Genomic DNA, 26,894 nt, shown 5'->3' with positions numbered 1-26,894 from the left:
GTCCATGACAGCACTGTAATAAAAAAAAAAACATCTCTTCACAATTCATATGGACAAAGGTAGAAAAGAGCTAGAAAGTTTCTGGAATTATTATTATTTCTTTTTTCTTGCTAGCTTGCTGTTGACTCTCCTACACCCCAAGGTCTAAAAAAAATGTTTTAAAAAAGTGTTTAAAATACTCCAGTATTTTTTAATGTCATTAATATTTCAATAAGATGCGTTCTGTTTATTGTTGTGGACCGGATTCTTGACTGGGAATGGATACCAGTGGTGATGAATATTTGGGGTGTTCTAAGCTGGAAACACGGATGCCGACAACATAGTTTTCATTTGCTATATGTCGTGCTCTCATATGCACAGATTTCTCCATTTCTTATCACCTCCAGGAGACTTTTATACCAATATAAAGTGGGTGTAAAGTATTACCACTATGATCTCATAGTGATTAGCTCACTCACTTTATATATTCACATAAAAGCAAGGCATAGAGGACAGCAGAGAATTGTGTTCAGTCTGTAAAGCTGATAAAATACATTTCAAGTATGTATTAATCTAGTACTGAGTTAAACATTCATTACTTAAATTATTAAGATTATTAATTAAAATTATCATCTATATTTTATCTCAGTATAGACATAAATAGTAGAGTTACAACCACTGGTAAGTGTAATTCATTTGCTGATTTATGAGCATAAAGTTCTCCAGGGACTGTTGCTAATTCCCTATGTGATAATTTGCATTTGTATTACAGTTAGCTTGGGGAAAAAAATAGGAAGAAAATATATTTAAAGGTATTTTTTTGTCAAGATACAGAATAATCTGTATTCCATATGTGTTTTTTTTCTATGTACAAAGTACTATTTTCACTGCTCTGACTGAAAATACATGCAAAAACTACAATAAAAATATGTATTATAAACTTTCTCACTTGTGATTAACAGCTCTGTGAAAATCTACCAACGTACTATGCTAAGAGCATAGTTTGTTTTCTCCAGGGGTGTAAATCTGCACAGTTCTATTAAATTTATCAGAATTCCTTTGGTCTTCATTATTTTTGGAGGCTGGCCAAATGCTGGTGTAGATAACCTGATTAGCATAGACGTTCCTACCTGTAAAATCTTTCACTTTTTGAAGATACGGATAGCTTGAGGTTAGAATAAAATTAACAAAGCTTCACATAATTATACCTATCTGCTACAGTTAATTTGTGTATTGTGTCATTTTAATCAAATGAGTGCATCAAATGAGGTTGATTATGGTGCAGAAAGTGCACAGAGCAGTGCTCTCCAAAGTGCAGAAAGAACTACTGAAAAACTTGTGACATTTTGTTTAATAGTGTCCAGTGTTCTTTCTTACTACAGACAGTTTTCCAGTTTGGAAAACAGTTTTTATTTCAGGATTGGCTAATCTTAATAATCTTCTCTTGGTGTGCTGGGAAATAAGGAGATGATAAGGGGCTGCATGGAACTCCTGCCACAGTTTTGTTAGTAGTCACTAGCTTGTTTTTAGGACTCTTCAGACTAAAAGGAGCTGGGGGAAATCCAAGCACTGTTTGCCAAAACACATTTTAAAAGCAATTTTACTGTTCTTGTTCACAGCTGCAGAGAGGACGTCATACATTTTGCTGAGGCCACCTTGATAGCCTTTATTTTACCAGGGCTCGTGTACTTATTCTCTTGATTTCTAATTCAAGAGGGCACTTCAGCTTGTGCTTGACTTTTACTTTATTGAACATAAATAGAAGTCAGTTTAAATGCCTGTATGAGCTGACAGTAATAAGGATCATGAAGCAGTGTTTAGCTGTGCAGTGTTTTTAAGATGAAATATTGCAAATCAAATGGAATAGGTGATCAGAGACTTAGGTATGTGAAATGGGCATAATAATTCTCAAGGTTTTTGAAGCTGATCCTTATAGAGAGATTGGTGAAGCATGGACTAAATGAATAGATGGGGAGGTAGGCTGAAAACAAGTCGTGCTCCTGGCACCCTGGGGAATAAACCCAGGTACATGATAGGAGCTGACAGCTGGAAAGCAGCTCAGGAGAGAAGAACCTGGGGGTCGTGGTGGACACCAAGTTGAACGTGAGCCAGCAATATGCCCTTGCACCAAACAAGGCCTGGCTGTGTTAGGCAGAGCATTGCCAGCAGGACAAGAAAGTTGATCCTTGCTTTCTGCTCAGCACTGCTGAGACGCACCTGGAGTGTCCACTTCTGGGCTCCCCAGTACAAGAGAGACATGGACATAGGGGAGCACAAACATGAAGATGATCAAGGGACTGCAGCATCTCTCCTATGAGGAGAGGCTGAAAGAGCTGGGGCTCCCTGACTGGGGCGTAAAGAAAGCAGAGACAGACTCAGTGTACAGAGACAGGATGAGACAGTGGGCACAAACTGAAATACAAGAGGTTCCATCTGGACATAAGAAGACTTTTAATGTGAGGGAGGTTGAACACTGACACATATAGCCCAGAAGGGCTGTGGAGGCTCCTTCCTTGGAGATAATCAACACACGACTGAGCATTGCCCTGGATAACTGTCTCTCACTGACCATGCTTGAGCAGAGGGATTGAACTAACCAGTCTCCAGAGGTGCTTTCTAGTCTCAGCAATTCCATGATTCTGTGCTTCCGTGAAGAAAATTTCCTTGCACCTAATTTCACATTCTCAATGGCCTGTCAATGACACATGAAAGTTAACTTGATCTTACCATTCAACTTCTGAAAAGCTGTCTGAATATTTTTCTTAATCTTCTTTAACGGTTTGGAAAAAGCTACAGTTGGGAGACTTACTGTGTTTATGGAGACGAGAGACATAAAATAAGTGTTCTGTGCATAAAATTGTAGATAAAAATTTAAAAGTTCAAATTACAAAAGTTCAAATTGTAGCAGTCTTAAGCTGTATGGGGCCTCTGCAGGTCATGAGGCCCAACCTTCTGGTGCAAGGGTCTTCGGTTAGGTTATCCAGGGATCTGTGAAGCTGAATTAGCAAGAAAAATTCTTCCTTTTCTCTGGAATAGCTATTCTAATGCTTACTTGTTCTCACAGTGAAGAATATTTTAATTATATACAGAATGAGTTTCCCCGAAACAGTTTTGTCCCTTGTCCTGCCATCACACATGGTGGTGAAGAGAGCATCTCCATCTTTATAGCTTCATTTTAGATTTTGGAAGGCAGTCATCACTCTGAGTATTGCTCTGAGCCTTCATTTTTGGGGCTAAATACACATGTTCTTGAACCTCTCTGTGTATGTCAGGTTCTCCAACCTAATAATTGTGGTGGCCCTCTGCTGGACCATCTCCAATTTTTCTTTCTCTTGGACATGGGGAATTTCACACTGTGTTGCCTTGGTGATGGGTGTTTCCTCGGGTAAGATTTAGTAGCACAATAAGATTTTTCCAGAACTCTCCGAGGAACCCTCATAACCAGTTATAAATATCAGAATAGGCTTCCTGGAGGCTAAAGAGAAATAAATCTCTCTTTTTTTTTTTATTGGATAATTTTTCAAAGTAGTGCAGAAAAGAGTTAGTCCCAAGGGTAGTGTAAAGGATAATAGGTTTGAACCTATCCAACTTGAGTCAAGGGGTATCCTGCCATTAACTGTAATGGCAGGAGGGAATGACAGGCAGCTTTATAGAAGATGTGCTGACCTGGGATTTTTCATGGTCGGACTAAGAAAATCACTTAGTCTCCTGCGAAACGCAGGGAACCATTGGACAACCCAGACTGAAAAATAAACTCTGCTAAAGGCTGTTACAGAGATCCCCAGGAGAACAGATGTTTTTGCAGCTAGAATACTTCTTTCTAGCAGAGAGGCAGCATATCTACTTTCATGCTGAGAATTGCTCCATATATTTTTGTTCTGGAGGACAGTGTAACCAGCCACAAAGAACATAGGCCTTGTTATATGGAGTTTTCCTGAATCCCTCCCTTAATGCCTTATTTTTGAAGGCTAAGACTGGCTGAAATAAGTATCTGTACCAACATTTTGTAGGAAAATTTGAAACATAACGAGGAATTACATGAGTCTGTGTAGTGATCAGTACTCTTAACATGAATGCTCTTCTCCTTCATAAAAATGAAGTGACTAGCTGGGACATTGTAATCCTTCTAGGTTTGCCAAGATGTAGTGAATACTAAACTTTTATCTGTTTCTTTACGACTAAATAAGGAGGGATAGGAATGGATCCTCAGCCCTGAGGCCAGTGGTTTCACACTCCACAAGAGATTATCTTGAGAAAGCTCGTGGGAATGGTCCAGACCAGAGCCAAGAAATGTTCTCTCAAGCATGGTGGATGATTGAGGCTTCGGTTCACTCCTGGAGCCTCCTTTGTTTAAAATGTAGTTGTGTTCCTAGAATCTCATCCCTCTCTTCAGCATTCATATTTGTCTGTAGGAGGAGAAAAACAGAAACAGATATGTCATTGGTTGGGTGTTGGATTCATGATGGACTTTAGATCAGTCATTAAAAGGTTGGTTCTAAGAAAGGCATCAAAATGCAGTAGTAATATTTTTTGACAAAGGGAAACCAATTCACGTTGGTTTATAGAAGGAAAGTGAAGAATCTTTGTTCAAGGAGTAGCTGCTTGTCCTGTTTGTGTGTGAAACCATTCAGTGTACCTGCAAAAGCTGTCTAGCCAGTGAGGTAGAAGTCTCCTGGGGTTTAATAAGGAATGAAGCTGAGAAGGCTCTTCAGACCTTTGACATGGCTTGACTGGAGGGTTTTAGGTATCATGGTGTGGATAAGACTGTAAATAACAATTCATTTATTGATAGTCACAACTAAGTAGCACCAAGGTGAGGGCATAGGTGCAGAGTGAGAGAATACTGGCAGCAAAGCAGTTTCATGGTATGCCATGCAATATGGTGTTTTGCCTTTTTGAACTCTAAGCTCCTGGGAAGGGCAGCAAAATCTTGGTATTAATTTAGAAGAAAACAACAGTTGTGAGAATGATCACATAACTTGGAATTATGAGCCCTGACACTCAAGAAGCAGAAGTGTCTTAAAGGAAATAAGTTTTTTTCAATGGTTTATGGATGATGGGGCAGTTCCTGATTTTTGAATGAATTGTGAATGAAGGGTTGGTAGGAGGGGGCAGTACTTCTGTACTGCTGCATCCTCCGTTGAAACCGTTGTTGCGTAATGCTTGGTGAAGTGGTCGTTCCAAATCATACCCCCAGACGAATCCATCCCAAACTCCCTTGACCAGAAGAAAGGGTTAAAAGCAAGTGGAAGGTAGCCATGCTTGGCTTCATGAACAGAACTAATGCTAGACTTGCTTTCTAAAGGGTATAGCTGCTGGTATGGCTCCTCAGGATTGACCTGTTTACACCAAGTTCTGTCTTAACAACTGTATTTTGAATGCATTTTATTTCTTTCTTGTTACTCAGAAGTGGTCCTTAATATATTTAATATTTTTAGTGCCCTACAGATACCAAAGCAACGTTTGGGGTCCACCTTAAAGTAGTAGGAGACTGGACAGGTATGTAGAAAAACAATTCCTTTTCAGAGACAAGTATCTTTATTTGAACTTTCTGGCTTCAGCACGATTTTACCTTGATTGCAACATACTCTCACTAGAGATCATTTATGCTTGTTTTCTCAAAGTTGTTCTTATTACATTCTTGATGCAACCCCTGCTTTATTTAGTTGTGCATTTCTTGAGATAGCATGTTTCTCCAACTACTAACAGATGTTCTGATCACAACTAAATACTTTGCAGTGTTCCTTGGTTTCTGCCTCTTTTTCTTATTTCTTGGTAGCCCGCTGCTGCTGTACAATGTCTCTGTGCACAGTAGAGACTGCAGAAATGCTGAAATGTGCAGCTCTCAGATAAGAGGATTTTAATGCCAGCAGTTTGGATGGCTGCCAGGTTAATTAACGCCCACGGTACAGTGAGATTATAGGTTGCTTTCATGTTCTTCCATGTTCTTCCATTGGTCTCTGAATGTCCTCCAGACCAGGGGTGTAAACCAGGATTCCCTGCAGAGCAAAATGGTAATTTCCTGCTCCCTGTCACAGTTCTATGCTCAAGTGATAGTTGTCATCATTGCTTGGCAGCTGACTTTCTTCTTGCTTAGCATAGCATTTCCTTGTAAGGAAAATAAATACACAACACCATCTTGTTCGTTTCTTAGGAAGAAATGTTTTCTATGTTAATTTGTGTCAGCTCATGTTTTTGTGGAACAGAGTCAAACTAGTTTGTCACGCTAAAAGGACTTAGAGCAATTCAAGGAGAATAAGTCCATGAACGTCCAAGTTCAACTTGCTGGTTCAAGTCCTTCCTTGGTTGTGGAAGTCTCTGAAACTTTAATAGGCAAGGGTTGAGAGGGTAATGCCATGTGCAAGTATAATCCATAATTACCCTGATTTTCTGTTCTTCCATAAAATGTTGGCAAGAAAGAGGCAGGATATGGGCCTGATTATCTCTGGTTCTGCCCCAATATGCTGTTATGACACACCATTCCTATCTGGGAGAGGACAGTAGGCTACTGGAACAAGTAGGGTGGAGAAGTGCTAAATGGGTTTTCCAAATAAAATGGCATCTTTGAAAGCTTTTTGCCTCTGTGGTGTAAATTGCTCTTTAATAGTATTTAAAGATATTTCTTCCGACTCAGTATCTACATTCTCCATTATGAAGCAGGTCTGCCTTAGGTAGGATTGTGTAAGATTTAGGACACTGTTATGTTACAGAGACCATTTGTTGTAGTTTGGCTACACAAAGACATCTCTTCCTGGGTCAAACATACTGTTGGAAATCAGGCTGTTTACCCAGCCATTTACCCTGCATCTGTACCATGGAGCCCTCTTCTCACTCATTCCCTTAAGCCCTGTGACAGCTAATGGTCTCTAATTCTCTGGCTGTATGAGGAGGATACTTAGGAAGGATTATTATATTTGCCACATTCCTTATAATCTTTCTTAAGTATGCTCTAATGGCCTCTCCTGGAGACATGATATTGGTCTGGGGGAGTTTTCATGCAGCATGCTGTCATTTAAGCTCCTCTCACAACCTATTCTCTCAGCCTTTATCCTATTTATTCAGATTCTCTTTTGTATCACATTTTCACATTCCTGACAGTTTATGCCTGACACCAAAAAGAGTTAGCAATTTATTTCAGAGAACTCAATTACAAGCCTAAATTAAAGGGATGCAAGAAGAGTGCAGATATGCTGTGAAATGCAGAGGACTGGTTTGCTTGAGATGTTGCTCCTCTTGCTGGCTTTAGCTTCTGCCGCCTGCACCTCGGAGATGTCAAGGAGGAACAATTTCCTTCCATTAGCCATAAGGACCTGAGCTGAGGATACAAACTGCTGGCAAACCAATTCTGCGAGTTATGTTTCAGGTCAAGTCTCTGACACTGAATCTCATGTTTTGAAAATTGAATAGAATACCTTGTGGCCTTAGTGACTTTGTTTTATAGGTTGGGAAAGCAACTGCACGTCAAGAAGAAAGATAAGAGGTAATCGAATTGTCAACTACTGATGAGAAGTTGCTGTTAAGGGAAAATCATTTATTGTCCATATCCCAATGCATAAAATTGTAGATATCCAATAGCTTGCAAGAAGTGGCTTCTGAAAGAAAGCAGCCACTTTAGAATTTTTTTTTTTTTTTCCCCACAGGAACAGGTATTTAGTAGATTTTCAGATAGTATAACTATTTGCTTTTGAAAGCAATAATTTGAATATCACAAAATGTGGGACAGAAGTAGGGAAGAGAGGAAGAAACCTCAGAAATTATAGCTCTGAGGCTTTTGCAAAACTGAGAGTAATCCAGACCCCTAAGTGATGTATTTCTTGCTTTGTCAAAATAAAATGGTGCTCTCTGAGTTTAGAAGAGCTGAGAACCTGCCCTTATTAAGAGCGATTTAAATGAAGGCACAACATTTCATCCCACTATATAGGCAGCAGCATTCTTGAGATAAATTTCCAATACAGATCTGAGCTGTTTCATTTCTCATCTGTGTTATGGTGGTATTAGTAACTGTATTGTGCTTAGCTTTCATGTTCATTACAGAAAACAGACACACACAGGCACTGGTATTCCTGTAACGTGCATTTAGATGCCTATGTAGGTACTTTCACCTGAACAACTTCCCTTTGTAGACTTCTGACCTATTGCTGTGTCTTTTTTAGGATGGACAGGCCAGGCCCCAAGCATGCCTTTTTCTCTTCTTTGATTGTAAAGAGAGACTAGATATGCATCTCTACTTTAGAGATAATTAGTTAATTGATGGTTAGTTGTGATTTTTTCCCACCTAAAGGTTCCTGACATGATTTTTCCAATTTTCACCATGTGCAACAGGTATTGAGCATAGTGGTACAGCTCCTACAAACCCACTAAAGAATGTTTCATAATAATGTAATTATTACTCTTACAGATACATGATTAATTAAGTCAGAGCCTGTTGTATTAACAAAACATATTACGGCATTGTGGTGGCTCATGCTAGTAACACAATTATCTGGTACTGCAGAGGTAAAACCTGCGGCTGTGGACCGCTCAGGTAGCCTGTTAGGACTTAGGCACTCAATTTACAGTGGGTTTCCAGTGGCTGATCTCCAGTAATTGCAAAACTGAAGCCGTGCAGCTTGGGCTAGCTCTTCCTCTGAGCTATGCCAGTGTGTCTTACTGTGCAGCTGCCTGGCAGTTTCCGCTGGTGAGCTGGCAGATGGGAGCCTAAACCCGAAAGGATCACTGAGAGCCCTGCAAGGGCTTGTGTGTGGATCAAACCAGTGAGATCCAGAGATGAGATAAACATCTGATTTTGCTATTAACTTCCCCTTAAACACCTTTTCTTTTCTCCTTCTCTCATGTCTCTGTTGTCTCCTTTAGCTTTGAAAAATTAGCTGGCTTGATATTTACAGAAGGATTTCTTGAAAGTTGTTTTTTCCCTGCTTACTGTCTTGTTTGTCCTCGGTGTTGTCACCTATCAGGCTTGTGCTTCCTCCGTCCTTGCTGCTGCCTCAAGTACCAGTGCTTGTTTAGTCTGAAATTGACATTCCATCTGGCATCTCCAGAGGGAAAAAGAGAAACCGTGGACCATGCCTGATGTGTCCAGCCGCTCAGCAGCAGTGGAAAAAACACAGCGGTGTATCAAGACAATGTGTCTCATTCACTAGACAAACTTCAGGGTGCTAGACAGAAAGTAATATTGATGATGTTGAAACAACAGACTTCTGAAGCCATGCAGCATGTTTTTGTGGAAAACAAGTAGACAGCACTCAGAGGTGTTGAGGTGAACTGTGTGCTTTAAGGCCATAAAACACCGCTGTTATGCTGCAGGGTGTGCTGGTACAAATTGATGGGGGATTGTGTTTAAAACACTGCTGCTGCTCTGTGCTCTACAGTATTTTTTTATCTTGTAGTGACATCAGCCTGCTCTTCAGTTGTGTGTGATCCTAGAGGTGTTTGCAAGGCCTGTCCACCACTCTGAGCAACATGGTATTTTTTATGAGGGCATCATAATTGCACGTTAATGCCACACATTAAATCTGAGACTTTTGTCCCATAGATATATACGCCATATTGTGGCAGCCAGAGGTGCTGAACTAGAACCAGAACAGGTATATTTTAGCATACCAAAGCATTTATGTAGAAAACTCTTGGTTTCATCAGAAAATACATCTTTGCTTGGCTCTTCCTGCTGGAGATGAGGATATATGTGGTCAGGAGGTCCTTGGGGTACTGACCATCTTATTTTGAATGTGATGTGGTTTGATAGGAATTTTTGCCAGATATTGTCACAGTTCTTTTTCTGGAAGGTTCAGATTTGGAGCAGGAAGTTTCAGGAAAAAACATTTTTCAGTTAAAAACAACAAAACTGTTTTTACAGAACATGGCAAATGTATGAAAACATGGCTCTTGTTTAACTCCCTGTGGACTAAAACCTGAGTACAGAACACAACCTTTTTGTTTTTAAACAGACATAATTTTTAATGCAGTTGTTTGACGTTCTGGAGATGGAGTAAGGATTTTTTGAATGCTCTCCAGAAGAAAAATAAACATGCCTTTTAAGTGTCCGAAGGAGCCATGACCTAAACTGCCTGGCCAGGGAGTCAAATCTTTGAGGACAATCTTCATGACCCTGTTAAGTTTTTGCCACTCCTAATATAGAGAAGATCTGAAGCTTCCCAAAACTCTGCATTGCTGCACTTAGCAGGGATTTATCAGCAGGTATAGGAGCTAGCAAAGAAACAGTATTTTATTTTCAGTAACCCAGGGGATGATTTTAGAGATATTGAAGTAGTGGATCATTCAGTCGGTATCAACTGTATTCTCAGTGGATCTTGATTCAGACTGGAGGAGTGTGAAGCAGAAGATGACAAGGAGGAGTAATATGACTACAAAGTATGCCCGCAGGATGTGACAAGGCTGTCCCAGGATCATGATAATTACTACCAAGTTTCTCTAAAGCTATCTAGTCACTTATAGTGAGCTATTGCTCAACTCTTTTTCTATTACCTCAAGCTCTGTTTGATTTGGGCCTCTTTCATTTCATAGTAACGTGGATTTTGTTGCATTTAGTTATTCCATGAAAATTCCTGGCAGTAAAGGTGTTAATGATGAGGTACTGGTGGTTGTTCCAGCAAAATCCAAATGTGGTTTTGGATGCCGATGGCAGGGATTGAATAGATGTTATTTTTCCGCTGCTAAACTTCACAACTACTGATTCTTATCTTCCCAGTAAATCTTATATACGCTTCTGAGGAAGGTATCAGAATTGAGTGCTAAAAAGGTTTAATTGTGTTTCTTTTTATATAATTTGACGTTAGTAATAAAAGCAATACTGTTACATTACTGCGAGATTAAAATACCTTAATATAATGAGCCAGAGCATGCCATAAGGAATACTAGTTTTATTCTTTATTACTATTAACTTTTTCTTTTTTTTTTAATTTATGACTGTAAACAAGCTCATTAAAGGCAGGATTAAGAGAATGGAGAAGGAGGATAACACTCGGTTCACTGGCTTGATGCTGAAAGACCCTTTCCTCTGAGTAAAGAATTAATGCTGAGGATGAACATGTCTGAATTTTTGACTTCAGAGTTGGATTGTTTGACATTAGTTGAACCCCAGCTGACTTAGTACCAAAACTGGTATAACTTGAGTCAACTCTGAGTTGAGCAGTTCATGAGTTTTTACCTCTGCAGGGGAAAAAATCAAAATTGTTAGGCCAAAAGTTTCCCTTGAAGGAAAACTTCTACTTTATTCAAGCATCCTGTTTTGTGTAATCTGCCTTTTTGTATATCTCAGCTTCTGTTTAATTATGTAATGATTATGGAAAATGACATGTCTGAATGGTATAAGTTACTTTTATGTTTTGACATAATATACACAGGATGCCTGGATATTGCTGTAGTTAGGAGCTGATCCAAAAATACAAAGTTTGAATGTTTCCTTGCCATGCTTCAGATGTTTTAAGTACCCTTATGCACTACAGGAATGAAGGCTGGGATGCACGCTAGTGTGTAGCAGCTGCTGGCATCTAAATGAATGTAGTGAAAACAGATAAAAACCTCTCTCTACCTAAAAATAGAATCACAAAATAGAAAGGCTCCAGGACATATGGAGCCCATTTGAGTGGGCTTCTAGGCAAATTTCTGTTTTTGTAATCACTGTTTATATGTTGTCTTTGACTAGTTAAGAATACAAAGTTGCCATTCTGGAGTTGCCCATTCCTGTTTTTCTGCTAATTTTTGTCCTGATGCCTAGGGAAGTCCCTTTCTTGTGGCAGTTTCTGTGCAGAAGAACATGGCTGCAGTTAATAAGCGAAGTCTAGCTGGACTTTCTGGTTCCTTTGTATGAGCACATTTAACAGGTGTGTAATGGTTTCCAGAGTGTGGGAGAGTTCACAACAAAATGCCAGCTCTACATCCATGCCTGCGCTTCCCTGGGGGCAGTAATCTGCTCGCCTGGACGTCACTCAAGTTTTGGTGAGGAATCCCTTCCAAAACAACTTAATGTTTTGTTCCCAGTTCAGTGAAACTTCTCCCTCGGACAGAAGAAAAATGCAGACCCAAATCAGTCTTGAAATTGTGAGTTATCACAATAGTTAGTAACAAGTGTTATTTAAAATATCTTAAAGGTAGATTTAAAGGGTTACTTTCTGGGATCCTTTCTTAACAGATTGTGAAAGTGCTGTAGTGAAATAGAAAGAGAGTATTTCAGATTGGGAACATTAAAAGGATAGGAATGGCTGCTATAGGAACTGTTGATGTTTATAGACTTCATGATCAGGGACAGTTACTTATATGTGCTCCCAACTCCTGCGTGATGTTTTAGAATTTTATAGTAATTTATAGTATTTTCTGTGCAGAAGCTCATATAAGCCAGAAATAAAACTTGGCATTTAATTAGTCAGCAGATTTTTTTCAGCTTCAACCTTTGGATGAACATAGGACCTTTCTGTGAACAAAGTTCAGCTTTGTGATGGTTCCCGAAATTGAGTGGTTCCCGAAATTCAGTGTTCTGTCTTTTTTAAAATAATATTTTATTTATTTCCCTCCTTCTTTTCAGGATAAGAACCACCACCACTGGAAAATATGTTGTTGTTTTTGTTGTTGCCCCTTTTGGTGCAAATACAGAAAATGAGCATTGTACCTCTGAGCTGTCCATTTAGTCAATCTATTATGCAAGGTTCAAGTTTTGAGACCTTGGATTCATTTGGCTCTTTATACACCTTCTCCACTTTTAACAGTCTTTTTAAATACAGAATTAGTCTCACCGTTCAGCAGCATTGTCATTATTCATGTGAGCTGTGGTATGATTTGAAGTTCAGCACTCCTGTGCTGTAAAGACTGCCAACAGCTGGTGGTTCCTGGGCTATTGAGATGACTTCCTATTATGCTGCCTTTTATTCCTTGGCCTCTCTTACCTATCTGCTTATTTCTGTTAGTGCCTTAGCTAACACTTGGATGGGAAGAGAGAGGGAACATCATTTGTTCTGAATTTGTTCTACGCTTAGTATAAGACAGTTGTGGTTCTCAGTAAAATCTGTGATAATATTGCAAATGTTACCATGATCAAGTAATATCTAAGTTACATTTTCATCCTATTTACATACAAAATATTGTATAACTCTCTGTTGGAATGATATTAATGTTCTCCTTTATTACTTTTTTTTCTTTTTCACTCTGTAAGTATATTTACCCCACTTTTGACCAGTTGTGTGTCCTCACCCAAAACTTCTGACCACATAAAAACTGCAATTATCAGTTGCAAAATCTCCTCAAACTGCATTATCATCAGTGATAGTCTTCTTCAGATGAGGCCAATTCTGCATCAGTTCCCTACAGCCCCTGGCAACCCAGCTTTCCATTCACAGGCCACACACACTTTCCTGTTGCTCCTTCCAGAACTTTGACTTGCACTAGTTGGAGAATTTGTGTTTTGTTTTGTTTTGTTTCTCTTTCCTTTCTTTCTGTGAAGCATTGCAGCCAGTCTGTGATACAACACTTTTTGAGGAGCATCTTGCAAGCGCAGCTCTTCTCTGTCCCAGGCCTCCCCAGGAGATCTGTCGTAAAGACTATTAAAAAAACAGTCACCAACCAACTATATAATTATCAGCTGCAGAAATCAGATTTATATAGAAAAAATGAGTGTGTGACAGCCTCAGAAATGTCCCTTACCCATTTTCCTTCAAGGAAAGAGCAACCAAACCTCTGAATATGCACTGAAAGCATCATGTCATGACACTGGGCCAGCAGCAGTTTCCATGCTTGTCACAACAGATATTTTGGCTTCTGCTGTAAACAGAGTAGAAACATTTACCTAACAAGGTACCTTTATGATACCTACAAGGTACCTACAAGATACCTTTATGGCTACACGTTTTATATGAGCTTAATCCACACACAAAAATACGTGTTTAGCAGAGCTCTATACTGGGCTGTGAACCTCAAGTTGTGTGAACCTCTGTGTGCCTCAAGCAGGTACCTCTGTGGGGACACACTCCTAATGGGAATGGAGTGAGACTGCCAGTGCAATCCATTTGTTCACAAAAGAGCATCCTTCTGTGAGCATCAGTGATCTAAATTGTTTTATAACTAAAACCTGATTTTTATCTCTTAATCAGGCTTTGAAATTTCAAAAGAAGGCAAGGCAGAAATGTCATAAATACTCTATAATAAAGTTTGAGAAGCTGCAAGGTAAATTTCTAGCATTTCTGAATCATGAATAAAATGTGAAATGGCACATTACATGCTGAACATGGCATTTTGTAATGAGACAAATGACTCAATTATCTAATTATTAACTAATATGCTTCAAGGAGAATCTGTAGGAGGGAATTCACTTAGCCGAAATGTGAATGGGATTGCTATGTTGTGCACTGGGATGTGCGGCACAGAGTGTGTCATGACAGTAATAAATGGTGTGTTGGTATGAAGTGCAGCAGCTGATAGGCAGGGTGCAGCTTGTATTTTGTTTCACTGACATTATAACCCACATTTCTGCAGCTCAGCTGAGGTCTTGTTCTTCCTCTTTTTCTTTATTTAAACTACATCTTGGTAAGAATGGAGATAAAGTGTCAGAGCTTGCTTAAAAAAGGATATCATGATGCTTTTTATTTATATAGTTTGTGACATTTGTACCAGATTAGTCCAATGTACACGATAACAGAATAATATTCCATGAGAGGCAAGTTTTGTACGGAGAGGTAATATCTTTTATTAGATAATGAGAAACAGCCGGAAAAAAAAAACAACAAAAAAAAAAACAGGCAGGCTTTCAGGCATGCAGAGCCTTCAGCAGGTTTTACAAACGGGCAGCAAATTCAAAGCAATGAGCAGGGAATGAAATAATATTCCCCGTTACTTTTTAAAGCTATTTTTTTCCTTGAGAAATGTACACATTAGAACAGCTTGGTAAATTAATAGATGCCCTCCTTCCCCCTTCAGTTTTTAAAAAGTTGATTTACCTTTTCCATACAAAATATTGTTTGTTTTTCCAAGAATTCATCTTGCCAAAAATACTGTCTGAAAGCCAAAAATATCACTTGCAAATGCTGTCCCCATTGCCTATTAGGATTTGTATGTCTCCAGCTTTCTTTATCTTCTCCTGGCTGGGTTCCCAATGTAGAGTGTATTTGCAGTAAGAGGCTATGGTCTCTCCCCTGAAGAGGGAAACCACTTCCATCATGCTAGATACAGTCCTGGGCAATGCTAACTGGGAAAAGAGATGAACACATGGGAAAACTCTACTGGTCACTGTGACTTGCATGAAGTACTAAATTTTATTTGTATATACATGCACACACACTTTCTCCTACTTTCAGCATTTGGACTTTTTAGTACATTTTAATGTTGTGGGTTTTTTTGTTTGATTGTTGTTTTTTTTTTTTTTTTTTTCCTCTTAAGATTTCAATATGCTATCTTTAACAAGTTTGGATTGAAAATGCTTGACCATCTCTGAGAGTAAAATTCGGATAGTGCTTTATGCAAAGCATCATTGTGTTTCTAGTAGTTTGAGGGGAACCTTTCTCTGTTGAAGCTGATAAACAATGGAGAGCTGCTTGGATCTGTGACTTACCTGAAACTGGAAAAATTTGACTTGTGCTGTTCTAATTGATTATGAGAGAAAGCTTCTCTGCTGGGGGAGAGAGCCCAGGACTATGAAGCCAGATAGGCATGGTTTTGTACTGTAGGTGTTGGGCAAGGGGAACTCACTCAGGAGGAGAGTTTATATAGGGCTGTTGACAGATTTTTTAGTGTTGAAAGGGTAGATTGGGGGAGAAGAGGAGTTTTGGTGATTATTGGTAGCTGGAGTTTTGCTGAAGTGGCTGCTGTGATGATTTTAGTGGGCCATTGCTGGTAGCTAGCACACCTAGAGTGTCTGAGAAGCCTCCTCCTGTACCAGGCAATGACAATACATCAGTGGCAATTTGTGCTTGTCATTGCAAGAAGCAAGTTGTAGGACCAGTCCTTCCCATCAGTTTAACATTCCCTTATTCACTGTGGGCTCTGTAAGTGCCGTTTCCTCAAGGAAAATACCATGGACACATGGTTTCAAAGAGGAATCTGAGATGCTTTACTGTGCTCTGCCAAGTGGCTGGTGCCAGCCTGACAGCACAGGGCTTTGCCTCCAGGATTTCACTTTTACTGTGTTAGCTGACTGTCTCTCGAGCTTAGCTCTGATGGGTTTAAAACAGAATAATATATATCTAAAGGTAGAAGTTTTTATAACTTCTCTTATTTGATGTTTGCATTTTTTTGTAATGGGTTGAAGAGATTATGCTAATTGTGCCCCATTATTAATGAGCATGGAAATGAAATTTTCTCAGTGTAGTTTCCAAATAAAGTAGCATTTCATTAATCCAAAAAACTAGTTTAACAATAATACTTTAAAAGCCTCCCATACCTCTCAAGACATATGTGCAACCATGTGCCATTTCTGCATGCAGAGGGCTTTATTGCTTCTGTGCCATTTTGTGTTGCTGAAGTGGTGATGGTGCATCCATGCATTGCTATGTGCAGGTCATGGCTGGTAACTAAAGGAATCAAACGTTCAGATATCTAAGGGTAGCTCATAGTTAGAAGAATTGGCAAAATAACTTTTTTTTCAGTAAAGTACAACTAAAAACGTTTCCTTACAGTGATATGAGGAACTGTGAGATGTAAATCATGTTAAACCACTGGTTCTTTGTTCTGGAAAATATTTATAAATGTAGTATTATATAGTAACATTTTCAAGATTTTCTGGCCCATTCAGGGTTGGGAATAATTGTTCGGTTGACCTGATATACTAAGACATTTAGTAACAGACTTTCTGTCATGTAAACACATGTTTATTTAGTATTTCATGACATTCATAACACTATATTTAACAGGTTGAGACAACAAACCGATAGAAAATCCTGCAGCAGATTTTAAGAATCTGCACTATAGCTTGTACTGCAAATATATGTCTTTTTAAGAACTTATTAAGAGTAAAATAAAACTACTCAGACTCAGATAGGTTATAACCTATGTAGTAGTTCATCTTCAAGGAGTGGGCTGGCTTAAGTACTCGAGAATGGCTTCTCTAATTCAGATATAAGAAGAAATAACAGGATTGCTTACAGCAGGGTGAAATTAAACCAAACTTCTGGTACATTTCTTGATATCCTGTGTGCATTAGGTTTTATCACCTATCCAAAAGAAAAGAGAAAAACAGTATCTAATGGCTCATTTCATTTGCCAGTCATTCAAATGATTTCCTGCTAAGGTTTTGATATTGCCCTTTGAGAGATGTTATAAGATTGAAGCCTCAGATGTGATTAGATCTTCGGAAGAATTCTGCATTTCTTCCCAGTGGATCATCACCAGTTGACTAGCAAAATTTATATAGAAAATAGGATCCAGCTGAGCTCTGATCGCTTTATCCTGTGTTATGCTTCAGTGCAAGAAAAGAACTTGCATGTCTTGTCTGAGAGAGACAGGCAGCTGAAATCACAGGAGAAATGATTTTTATATATAAACGGAGTCCCTCAGTACTTTGTTTCATCTTTTCTTGGACGAAGAGCCTTGTTACTGTTATTTGCAGCATTTTGGTTTAACTAAGTGGTCAGCTAGACAGGGATTGAAGGTATTTCCACCCCAAGGAAGTGCATCAGTGCTGGTGTGTCCAAACATGCATCTGGATATTCTTTGGATTTCAGCTTGGCTGGCTCTCAGCACAGGCTGCAAGAGCAAGGTAGCACCTTTAGGGTAGGTATTCCCACATCTTAGCTGCAAAGAAGTGAATGTTGATGTCTGTATCTAACAGATGCTGGGCTGAGGTCAAAGAAGCTTGATATGCTTAGTGACCTCACTAAAAGGGGTTAAGCCTCAACAATTAGCAACATCATTCTCAGCTGTGTTTTGAGGGAAGAGGGTACAGGACAAGGGCTGGGCAATCTCAGGGCTACCTCACATTACAAGGCAGAGAGTGAACAAACATTAACAAGGAAACTTTTTGCAAACTCTTTTGTCTTCAACATTTTCCCTTCCCTAACCCAACTAGGAAAAAACAATGTTTAGCCAGCACAGCTGGCACAAAGACTATGGCAACAGCACAAAATACTGATATTCAGGGTAAAAATGCATCCTTTACACACACACCCCAATACCCAGACTTGCTGATGCAACAGTAAGTGAACTTCAGTGTGATTTTTAAGAAAAGAGACAGCGCAAAGACTTGGAACATACTTAGCAGTGATGTCTATATAGGGGTACCCTCAGCTGGGCCAAAATCTGCTAGGGCTTCCCTCCTGTTCTAGTGTAATGGAATAGAAGTGCTTTGTACAAGACTGGCCTGCTTTGTGTTTTGGGTATGCAAAGCATTCTGTGCATCATCTTCCTCCCCCCAAAAAAGCAAACAAACAAAAAAACAGTAGCTGAAGATAAAAAACAATCTTACCTACCTTAAATCACCCCTTATGTTGCAGAGGGGATGGGTTCATTAGGTCTTGAATCCAAGTCTCATAGTATCCACTTGCTCCCTCCAAAATCTCATCCTATTTCCTTCTATTGTTCTATTTGGGAGGGAGTAAAGAAGATGGAGACGGATTTTCCTCACTGAGAGAACAAGAGACAATGGAAGTGAAGTACAGGAAATTCTTTTTAAATATAAGAAAAAAAATTCCACTGTGAGGGTGCTAAAACACAGGAAAAGGTTCCTCGGAGAGGTTGTGGAGTCTTCATCCTTGGAGATACTCAATTCCCAACTAAACAGGACTGTGAGTAACCTGCTCTCGTTCCCCCTAAGCAGCAGGTTGGACTAGGCAATCTCCAGAGGTGCCTCCCATCCTCTATCATTCTGTGATGCTTCCAAATTATTATACAATGAAATATTTGCATAGTTGAATGTAATAATGAAGCTGTGTCTGTAGCAGTAAGAGGGTAAAATTATCCCATACATAGGGTCTAAACTGAGACCAAATATACAGAGACAGAATCCCCAGAAGAAGTTCCCAGTGCCTGGTGGTGTTTCTGTTACAGTGGTTGCAAAATTTTAGCCTTGGAAGGGATTAATTCTATTATTTTGTGGTTGACATTTAAATAAGCTTAATTAAGAATGCTTGTAGTTTGTTCAAATGAATATGTATAAAATATATAACTCTTACAGAACTGGCTAAAAATACCAGTACACATATGCGTGTGGTGCATATTGATGTTTGATAGATTTGGTGGTGCACACAATGGATGGAGATGATGTGACTGTTAGCCCAAGAATGATGCTCTGGAGTCATGACAGTTACTTGCATGAAGGCATCAGCTCAGTGCTCAGCAGCAGTGAAGAAAACAAAATCATTAGGAGAAAAGTAGAGAATAAAGCAGAGGAGATCACTGTGCAGGTATGTACCTCTGTGGTGCTCCCAAGCCTTGAATCCTGTGTGCAGGTCTGGCCCTCTTGTTTCAAACAGGTTACATTAGAACTGGACAAGCTTCAGGAAGATATTCAAAACTTGAAAAGGCTTCTAAACAGAGATCAGCTCAGTATATGAAGACTTTTTAGTCTGGAAAAGAGAGAATTCAGGAAAATGTAACAGCGGAGTACCAAATCATGCTGGAAGTGGGTAGGGTCTGACCACAGTTTTTGCCAAACTTTTGGCAGTCAAATGCAGACACTAGTTCAGAGCAAACATAAGGTGATGGCTCTTTATTCAGGAGGTGAGAAACACCTTGGGATTCCTTGACAGAGGCTGGGGGAGAGACAAGGAAGTTTACATGGAAGACTGAACAAGTACTTCAGGGAGAAGTCAAAGAAGACAAAGAGAAGAGAAGACGAACCACGTAAAGCTCAGGAGATGACTTGTGGTAGAAATGGTTGGAGGCTAGGAAAGTGACAGCAGAATGGACTTGCCCTATGCTGATTTTTCCATAGGTGAAGCGTGTGAAGCAAGATACAGGGTAGGGAGCCCTTGGTCTGACCCAATACAGCTGTTCTGATGAACTGTGCCTTTCCTCAGCTTTTTACCTGCTGCAGTAGTATTGCCATGATTGCACAGCTGGATGGTAGCTCCATTTCAGTGTTAAAATCCTGTGTAGTTTTTTAAAGCTTGAGCTTTTGCTAGTTCCTGTATCCGATTGCAAATTACAAAGAGAGAACCAGTTGAGTCCCCCCCTGCCCATACATAATTTTGAGAGTCTTTTTTATGAAGGTAAGGGTATTTTAGATCAAGTTTCATGACTTTACATTAAAGCCAAAAAGGGGTAGACCTGGTGCCTTACCAGTTCTTGTGGCACGTTGTGAAAGAGGAAAGTGGAAAAAGAAAAGGTAGTTGAGCTTCCCTGTATTGACTCCTGTGGAGTTCAAAGAACAAAGTACAGCCCTTTGTGGCTAAAGGAAGCAATTGGAGAACTCAGTGCTTACAAAATTCAGTGCAAATAACGTTTCTTTCATAGCATGTATTTATAAAGATATTTTAAGGTTACCTTTATTATTGTTAATGAACCCTGTTTTACTGTAGCACTGTGTAAGCACCATGTTGAGGGATAAACTCTCCTCTGATGAAAGAAATAGTTTGCAAATATAATACATCCACGAAAAAAGAAGTCTCGTGATTGAGATACTGGGTTTTAACTTTGGATGTCTAGCTAATTCCCAGCTGTGCCGGGGAGCTGCTGTGTAACCTCTAGAAGGATTTCTGACAGTACCGAGCACTGAGACTGCTTATGGTTGGTGTTGTGTCACTTCTTTTCACTGTCTGGCAGTTCAGGTTAGGCATACACAGCATAGACTAAATATGCTCCTGAGCATCTCCTTTGCTGCTGAAACAAAGCAGGTGATGCTTTTTTCTTCCCATCATTCACCTTTCAACCTTTTAAGGTTCCTTGAACAAGAGCTGCCTTTTACTGCCTTTTACTCTGTTGGCTGATACACGAGTATGCATGCACAGTAATCATGCAGTATGTGCGGTTGTAATGGAAATGAGGGAGGTCTCGTGAGAAATAAATCTGTCCAAGTTAATTTTGGCATATGAGGTGAGGCATTTTGAAGACATAAGAAAGCACCTGCAGGGAAAGGATGAGCAGATAAGCTGGAATCAGGGAGCGAGAATGATTTCCAGCTGGTAAGCACACAGCTGGAGAAAGAGGAGGAGCTGACTGCTTTCTTAGAAAGTAAATGCAGGTTAGGAAGAAAAGCTGAGTGTACAGAGACTTCATGTTTCAAATTCACTGCTGCCCTGTGTAACGATTAGTTGATTTCCTTATTTTATTCCTTCAATTTAAATAAACTAAAATCTTGCTAAAGGTAATGTTGAACAGAGGGTTGATGTCTGTTTATTAACCTAGCTTAAAAAATAAAGAGACCACTCTCCTTTCTGTGAAAGCTTCTCTATTTTACTTAAATAAATATAATCTTCAAGTCTTTTTAATATAATTTTCAAGTATCTGGGTTTTCACAAGCTTTTAATTTTTTGAGTAGTTCTGTAAATGGTGGGCTCTAATTAGTCTTCTGAATGACTAATCAGGAGGGAAGGAAATGGTAGTACAGAAACAGAAGAATTAAACTGCAAGCTTAATGGAATGAGAATCACAGAAGTTTGTTGGTCAAAAAGACAGGCTTTTTATATAAGCAAAATATACATGTATATGTTTTAGGGGAATTCTGAAGTTTATGATGAAGTCTTCTGGAACCTTTAACATTACTTAATTGTTTTAATCTGATGGAAGATATCTACAGCATGGACTTCTGACAAGAGGAGAGAAGTGACACTTCCTTTGCTTGAGAAACTGGCCATTAGCAACTCGCAGGTCAAAGTAAAATATTGGACATTTCAGTTCTATGCCATCTTGTTGCTCAGCATGTTTTTTATAGCCCTTCACTGGCAAAGGCATCTTCCTAAATAATTTTCCTTTTTTTTTTCTTTTTTTTCAACACACTGAGGAAGTACTTATGACAGCATTTCCAAATTTACAGATCTTGGGAACAAGGCAGATTAGTGGGTCTCAAATCCTTTATAATGCTGCTGGCAGTTTTCAAAAAGCTGGCTTAATTATTATTTTTTTTATTATTGCAAGGTGCTGAAGAGCTATCGATAACACAGAAGGTCCTCCAGACCAATCTGCATTTTGCATAAAACCAGGCAGATGTTTTTAGGCAGAAATTATGGGGCTTACAAATGCACATGTAGTGAAAGATGAAACTGAGGTTTGTGTCTCCAGTGAAAGCAGAAGTGCTAAGGTTAATTACTGAACCGTGATTGCAAAATATTCAAAGGTATGTGTATAGCAATACGGATAGACCTTTTAGTAGACAAATAGGCTTCTAGATCACAATGTTCTGTTCTTTATAATTTATGAGGTTATTTTGTTCTTCCATTCCTGTATTGCTTTCTAATCACATTTCTGTTTATTCTTATTAACTTTGATTTTAAAGAATAATGCATAAAACCAATATTAAAAATCCTTATCCCATAAAAAGCAATTACTGTCAGTTTTTCAGTGTTCCTAATTGAGTTAATTATATGGAATTCAACGTTTTTTATTAGAGTATCAGAGTGGTCTAAAGCTGCTGGGTAAAAAGTGTTTGGGATAAACAGACAGTAATATCTCAGACTTCATTTATGTACTGCTATGACCCCATACTTAAAGACCCGTCAAACTCAAAAAGAGCAGGAATTTGATTGTTCAAGACCCTTGGCACTCAGTGGAGTGACTTTGCTATTTTTTTTCCGTGAGGTATTTTTTAACAAGAAAAGGAGCAAGGAAACAAGATGTGCAAGACCTGACTTTTAAAGCCAAACCTGATACAATTGCAGAGAGCATTACTTGGCAAGTTATTTTGGCATCATCTTGCAAGTGTGAAAGGAGTTAGAGCTTCAGAGGCATGACATCTTGGAAAAACAAGGCCACTGCTCCCTGTGAGACAGTATCTATGTCTACAGAATGTAATGTCTGATATCTATGTCTACAATAGTAATGTGTTTTAATTCACAGGGACCTTCCATACAAATTATTTTTCTTTGATATTTCTTTATGATACTAAAATATCATAACATTTCCCTTCATCTCTCTCTCCACCTCTCTAACAGTGTATGCTAGAAAAAAAGGAAACTTAATTTCATAGCCAGTTTGAGTGGATTTCAGACCATGCACCCATTATTGCTCACATTTTTCTGACATTATTGTTTGCTCTCCATACTAAACATAACACCCATTCTTACCTAAGAATAACATTGGCATACATATAAAGATTTCAAAGGGAAAATTTCACATGAAATGCATTCTTCTATCCTTGGAAGTTGGTAAACTGTTATGTCAGAACGTATTTTATAAAGATATTTCCCGTCTGTACACCTACCTGGGCAACCTGCTCTAGGGAACCTGCTTTGCCGGGGGTTTGGACACGATGATCTTGAGGTCCCTTCCAACCCCTACAATTCCGTAATTCTGTAATACTAGGACGCGTTTATACTGAGATTCAAGAGTTGACTTGTGAATATTTTGAGCTCAGGTGGGAAAGGAGGAACAAAGAGTGAAAAAGTGAAGAAGAATTATGTGAGAGAAGAAGAAGAGATATATATCAGAGGACAGATTAAATTTCTTAAGCTCTTCATGACAAACTTTCTCTCCTCCTTGAGAGTCTACAACCTTCACAGGGCATAGGATTGTGTTTCTACATCCAGTCCTAGTCATCACAGTTAACTATGCTACACGTTCAGCTAAACATATATGATCCCAGTGAGGTGGCATAAAATTAACTGAGGACTTCTTGCTAAGCAAAGATCTAGAAGAAACTGTAGACCTGAAATGAAAGCTAGAAAGAAGTGGAGACACTCAGTATGTTGACAAGATAAGTCTGGGCGTAAGACGGGACTGTGAAACCATTCTTGATGTTCAGCATTCTTGATGAGAATATTGACCTGTGGGCAGACATACGGAGGACTTGGTGAGAGTGACATCTATAGTGTCACACTGAGCAGAGTGGCAAATAATCAATTATTATTGAAAATAGTAATAATAATAATTAGGACACTAATACAGACAAACTAATGCAAAATACATCCATTGAATGAGGGAAAGATAAGGTGATTGCAGTTTTTCAAAAGTTTTTGTAAACATGGTTGAGAAAATCTTATTCATGTTTTGTTAACAAACCAGACCAACATCTAGCAGGGAAAAAAAAAAAATTATGTACTAAACCGTAGGAAGTGAAAGAAAACACTCAATTTTGGGAGATGTTTCAACATCCTAAATTATGGAAAGGATAATAAATAAGAACAGAAAATACAGCATGTCTCTCTAAAATAATCTGAGTAATGATAAGACTGTCTGGGACTTGGTTTATGTCTCTTGATCAAATAGTGATTGGAAATAAAAGTAGTCTAAAAATGCTTTTCTTAGTTTCATCAATTTTCAGATTGTTCATCTCTTATAGTATGGATTAAAAGAAAAGATCATTTTTAAGTTACTTGAAAGCCTCCAGAGGAGGCCAACAAATCTGGTAAAAGGGTAGGAAGGCATGTGCTGTAAGGAGAGGCCGAGGAGCCTTGGAGTGCCCAGTCAGGAGAGGAGGAGGCTGTGAGGAGGCTTCACTGCGCCTGGCAGCCCCCTGAGGAGGGAAGCACCAAGGGAGGTGCTGCTCTCTGCTCCCTGGGACTGATGGCTGGACATATGGGGACGGCATGGAGCTGCACCAGGGGAGGGTCAGCCTGGGCATGAGGGAAAATTCCTGTGCCGTGAGGGTGGGCAGATGCTGGGACAGGCTTCCTAGGAATGGGATATGATATTCCCATGGGAATATCATAGACCTGAAGGGAGAATCATGTACATCAGGATCCTGCGGGATAAATTAATCCTAAAAGCTTTTGTTCAGTGTGATGTTTCTCTTAAGAGCATTTACAGGACATGTAGGATACACGTACAGGAGGAAGTTGTAGGATGTATGTGAGATGAGGTGGAATGCTACCATATAGTATAAATGTTGCTGTGGAAAAATGAGTAAAGTCATATGGTGGAAAGAAAACACATCTGCCTGGGAAATTTGCCATAGTGAAGAAAAAAAAACACACAGCAAAACAACAGTTGACTTTAACTAGAACATGATCCAGTAGGGGAGCTGTTTAGGCCAGTTTCAGATGCCTTGGCTGCCTTCACTCCAGTTCTGGCCAGCCCTGTCACATTACTATTCAAAATATTTTCAAGATCGCAGCTTGTTGAATTGAATAGTGGAATGAATCTGTCTGGCCTGGATCAAGGAGAAGGGGCAGCAGCATAGGAAAAAAAGTCAGGGAACAAAGGTTGGAGGTAGACTACGGCTCTCAGCCTGGGTCTTGTCTGTCTCAGGCAGGCAACGGCATGGGACACATCTGCACCCTTGGTGAGATGTATTTTGTCTCTCCTGAAGAGTTGTAAGCCCTTTGCAACATCTGCCAAAACGGTTTCACACACTTAAATGTAATGTGGTGTCTCCCAGTGCTTTCCACTGCTATAGCACCTGGCTATGTGCCCTGAAAAATGCATAAATCAGACACCCAGAAGACGTTGTATTAAACAAATCCTTAATTGTGGTTACTTGCACCATGTTCTGGAGGTCAAAACCCTTAAGTCATAGAGGGAAGTCCTATAGTTCAGTGTTTGCCATTGAAAACTTCCTCTCCCTCCTCCACCAGGTGTGTTCAAAGGCTGTTCATAGAAAGCCTATGTATAAAGGGTACCTAGACTGGCACCAGTAACTTGACTTGTGTTGGGAAGCATGAAAAATACACTAAGATTCCTGAGATGGTAGTGGTAGAAGTTAAAGTGCTCTCTCTGACACATACACAGTTAGATATTTTGCAGTAGTTAAAGCTTCCTGAAATCTTTCAGTTCTTGTCCTGTGTCTTTTGAAGATCATAACGTGTAATCTGTAAGGGTGACAGGGCATGCCTGCATGCAGCACATTGCCATGTGCCAGACAGTGGGGAAAAAAAAATCTCTGCATCTTCCTAAAAGTTCAAAAACAGGTAAAAAGTAGTTGTAATGGCAAGCTTTTTGTCTAGACAATGAGCAGGCCCTCCTTTGAGAAGCGCCAAGTGAATTTCATTTCCATCCTTACAGTATTGCATTTATCATTGTCTATCACATCCAGTCTCTGTCCCAGTTAGGTACAGGGAAAGCTAAGAGCTTGGATTCTGAAGATGTGGTAAGAATTTTGTAGGTACAGGCGTCTTCAAAATTGAATTTGAACAGATGTGGGATGAAGAAACTAAGTATTAATTCTCATTTTGTCACTGGTGGATCCTGGAGTTTTCTGTGGGATATTTGCAAAACATCTTAGCATGCTGATAAAAGACAAGATCAGACAGTCACAGATGCTTGACCTTTTGAATTTATTAGAATAAATATATTTGAAGAATAATCTTTGAAGAATAAATTCTTCAAATTAATGTAATTTTATGAAGTATGTTTTTTTTTTATTTTTTTCATTTAAATGGCTACATAACAGAATTGTATCCAAATTGATGCAGTTATGGTGACACAATATTACATAAAAAAGTGATGTTAGGAAAACCATCATATAGTAAACTGCAAGAAGTGGGAAGGTGGTTATGATTCCTTTCTGGTGTTGGAAGATTCAGCTTTGTTAATTCTCTTTCCCTTGATTTCCTTATCTGTAAACCCTTTTTAGAGGATATTTTGAGATACCTAGGAATGCAGAGGAAGGAAGGACTATATTTGTTCAACAATTCAGTTCCCAGAATGAGAAACATACATGGAAGAGATGACTAGTTTAGAGAAACCCATGGTACAGCTACTACACACACCACAGACTACAAAAAGTGGCTCAGCAAAGGAGTGAGGCTTAAAACCTGCAGCTAAAGCCTTCAAGCCTCAGTGACATGGTATTGCAGGAAAAGTAGGAGATGCAAAGGTGGGAAAGGGTATCATCAGGGTCCAAGGTTTCTCCATGCTGCTAGATGTCCGGTTAAATACAAGTTGCAGATGAT

At 39.2% G+C, this 26,894-nt stretch overlaps 1 protein-coding gene across 1 annotated transcript in view; it reads left to right on the top strand.

The window, feature by feature from the left end:
• The window catches only part of NOX4 (NADPH oxidase 4), a gene marked incomplete at both ends in the record, with an annotated part of 107,809 nt that overhangs the window by 44,415 nt on the left and 36,500 nt on the right, over positions 1-26,894 (top strand). Inside the window, one exon of the mRNA XM_084306601.1 lies at positions 5,418-5,478. Coding sequence (XP_084162727.1) covers positions 5,418-5,478 — 61 coding nt within the window. The remainder of the gene's footprint in view (positions 1-5,417; positions 5,479-26,894) is intronic.

Source organism: Netta rufina (assembly GCF_964035555.1).
Source record: "Netta rufina genome assembly, chromosome: 1".
Classification (NCBI taxonomy): domain Eukaryota; kingdom Metazoa; phylum Chordata; class Aves; order Anseriformes; family Anatidae; genus Netta; species Netta rufina.
Note: the sequence above shows the minus strand (reverse complement) of the source record. Positions and strands in the feature narration are given on the sequence as shown.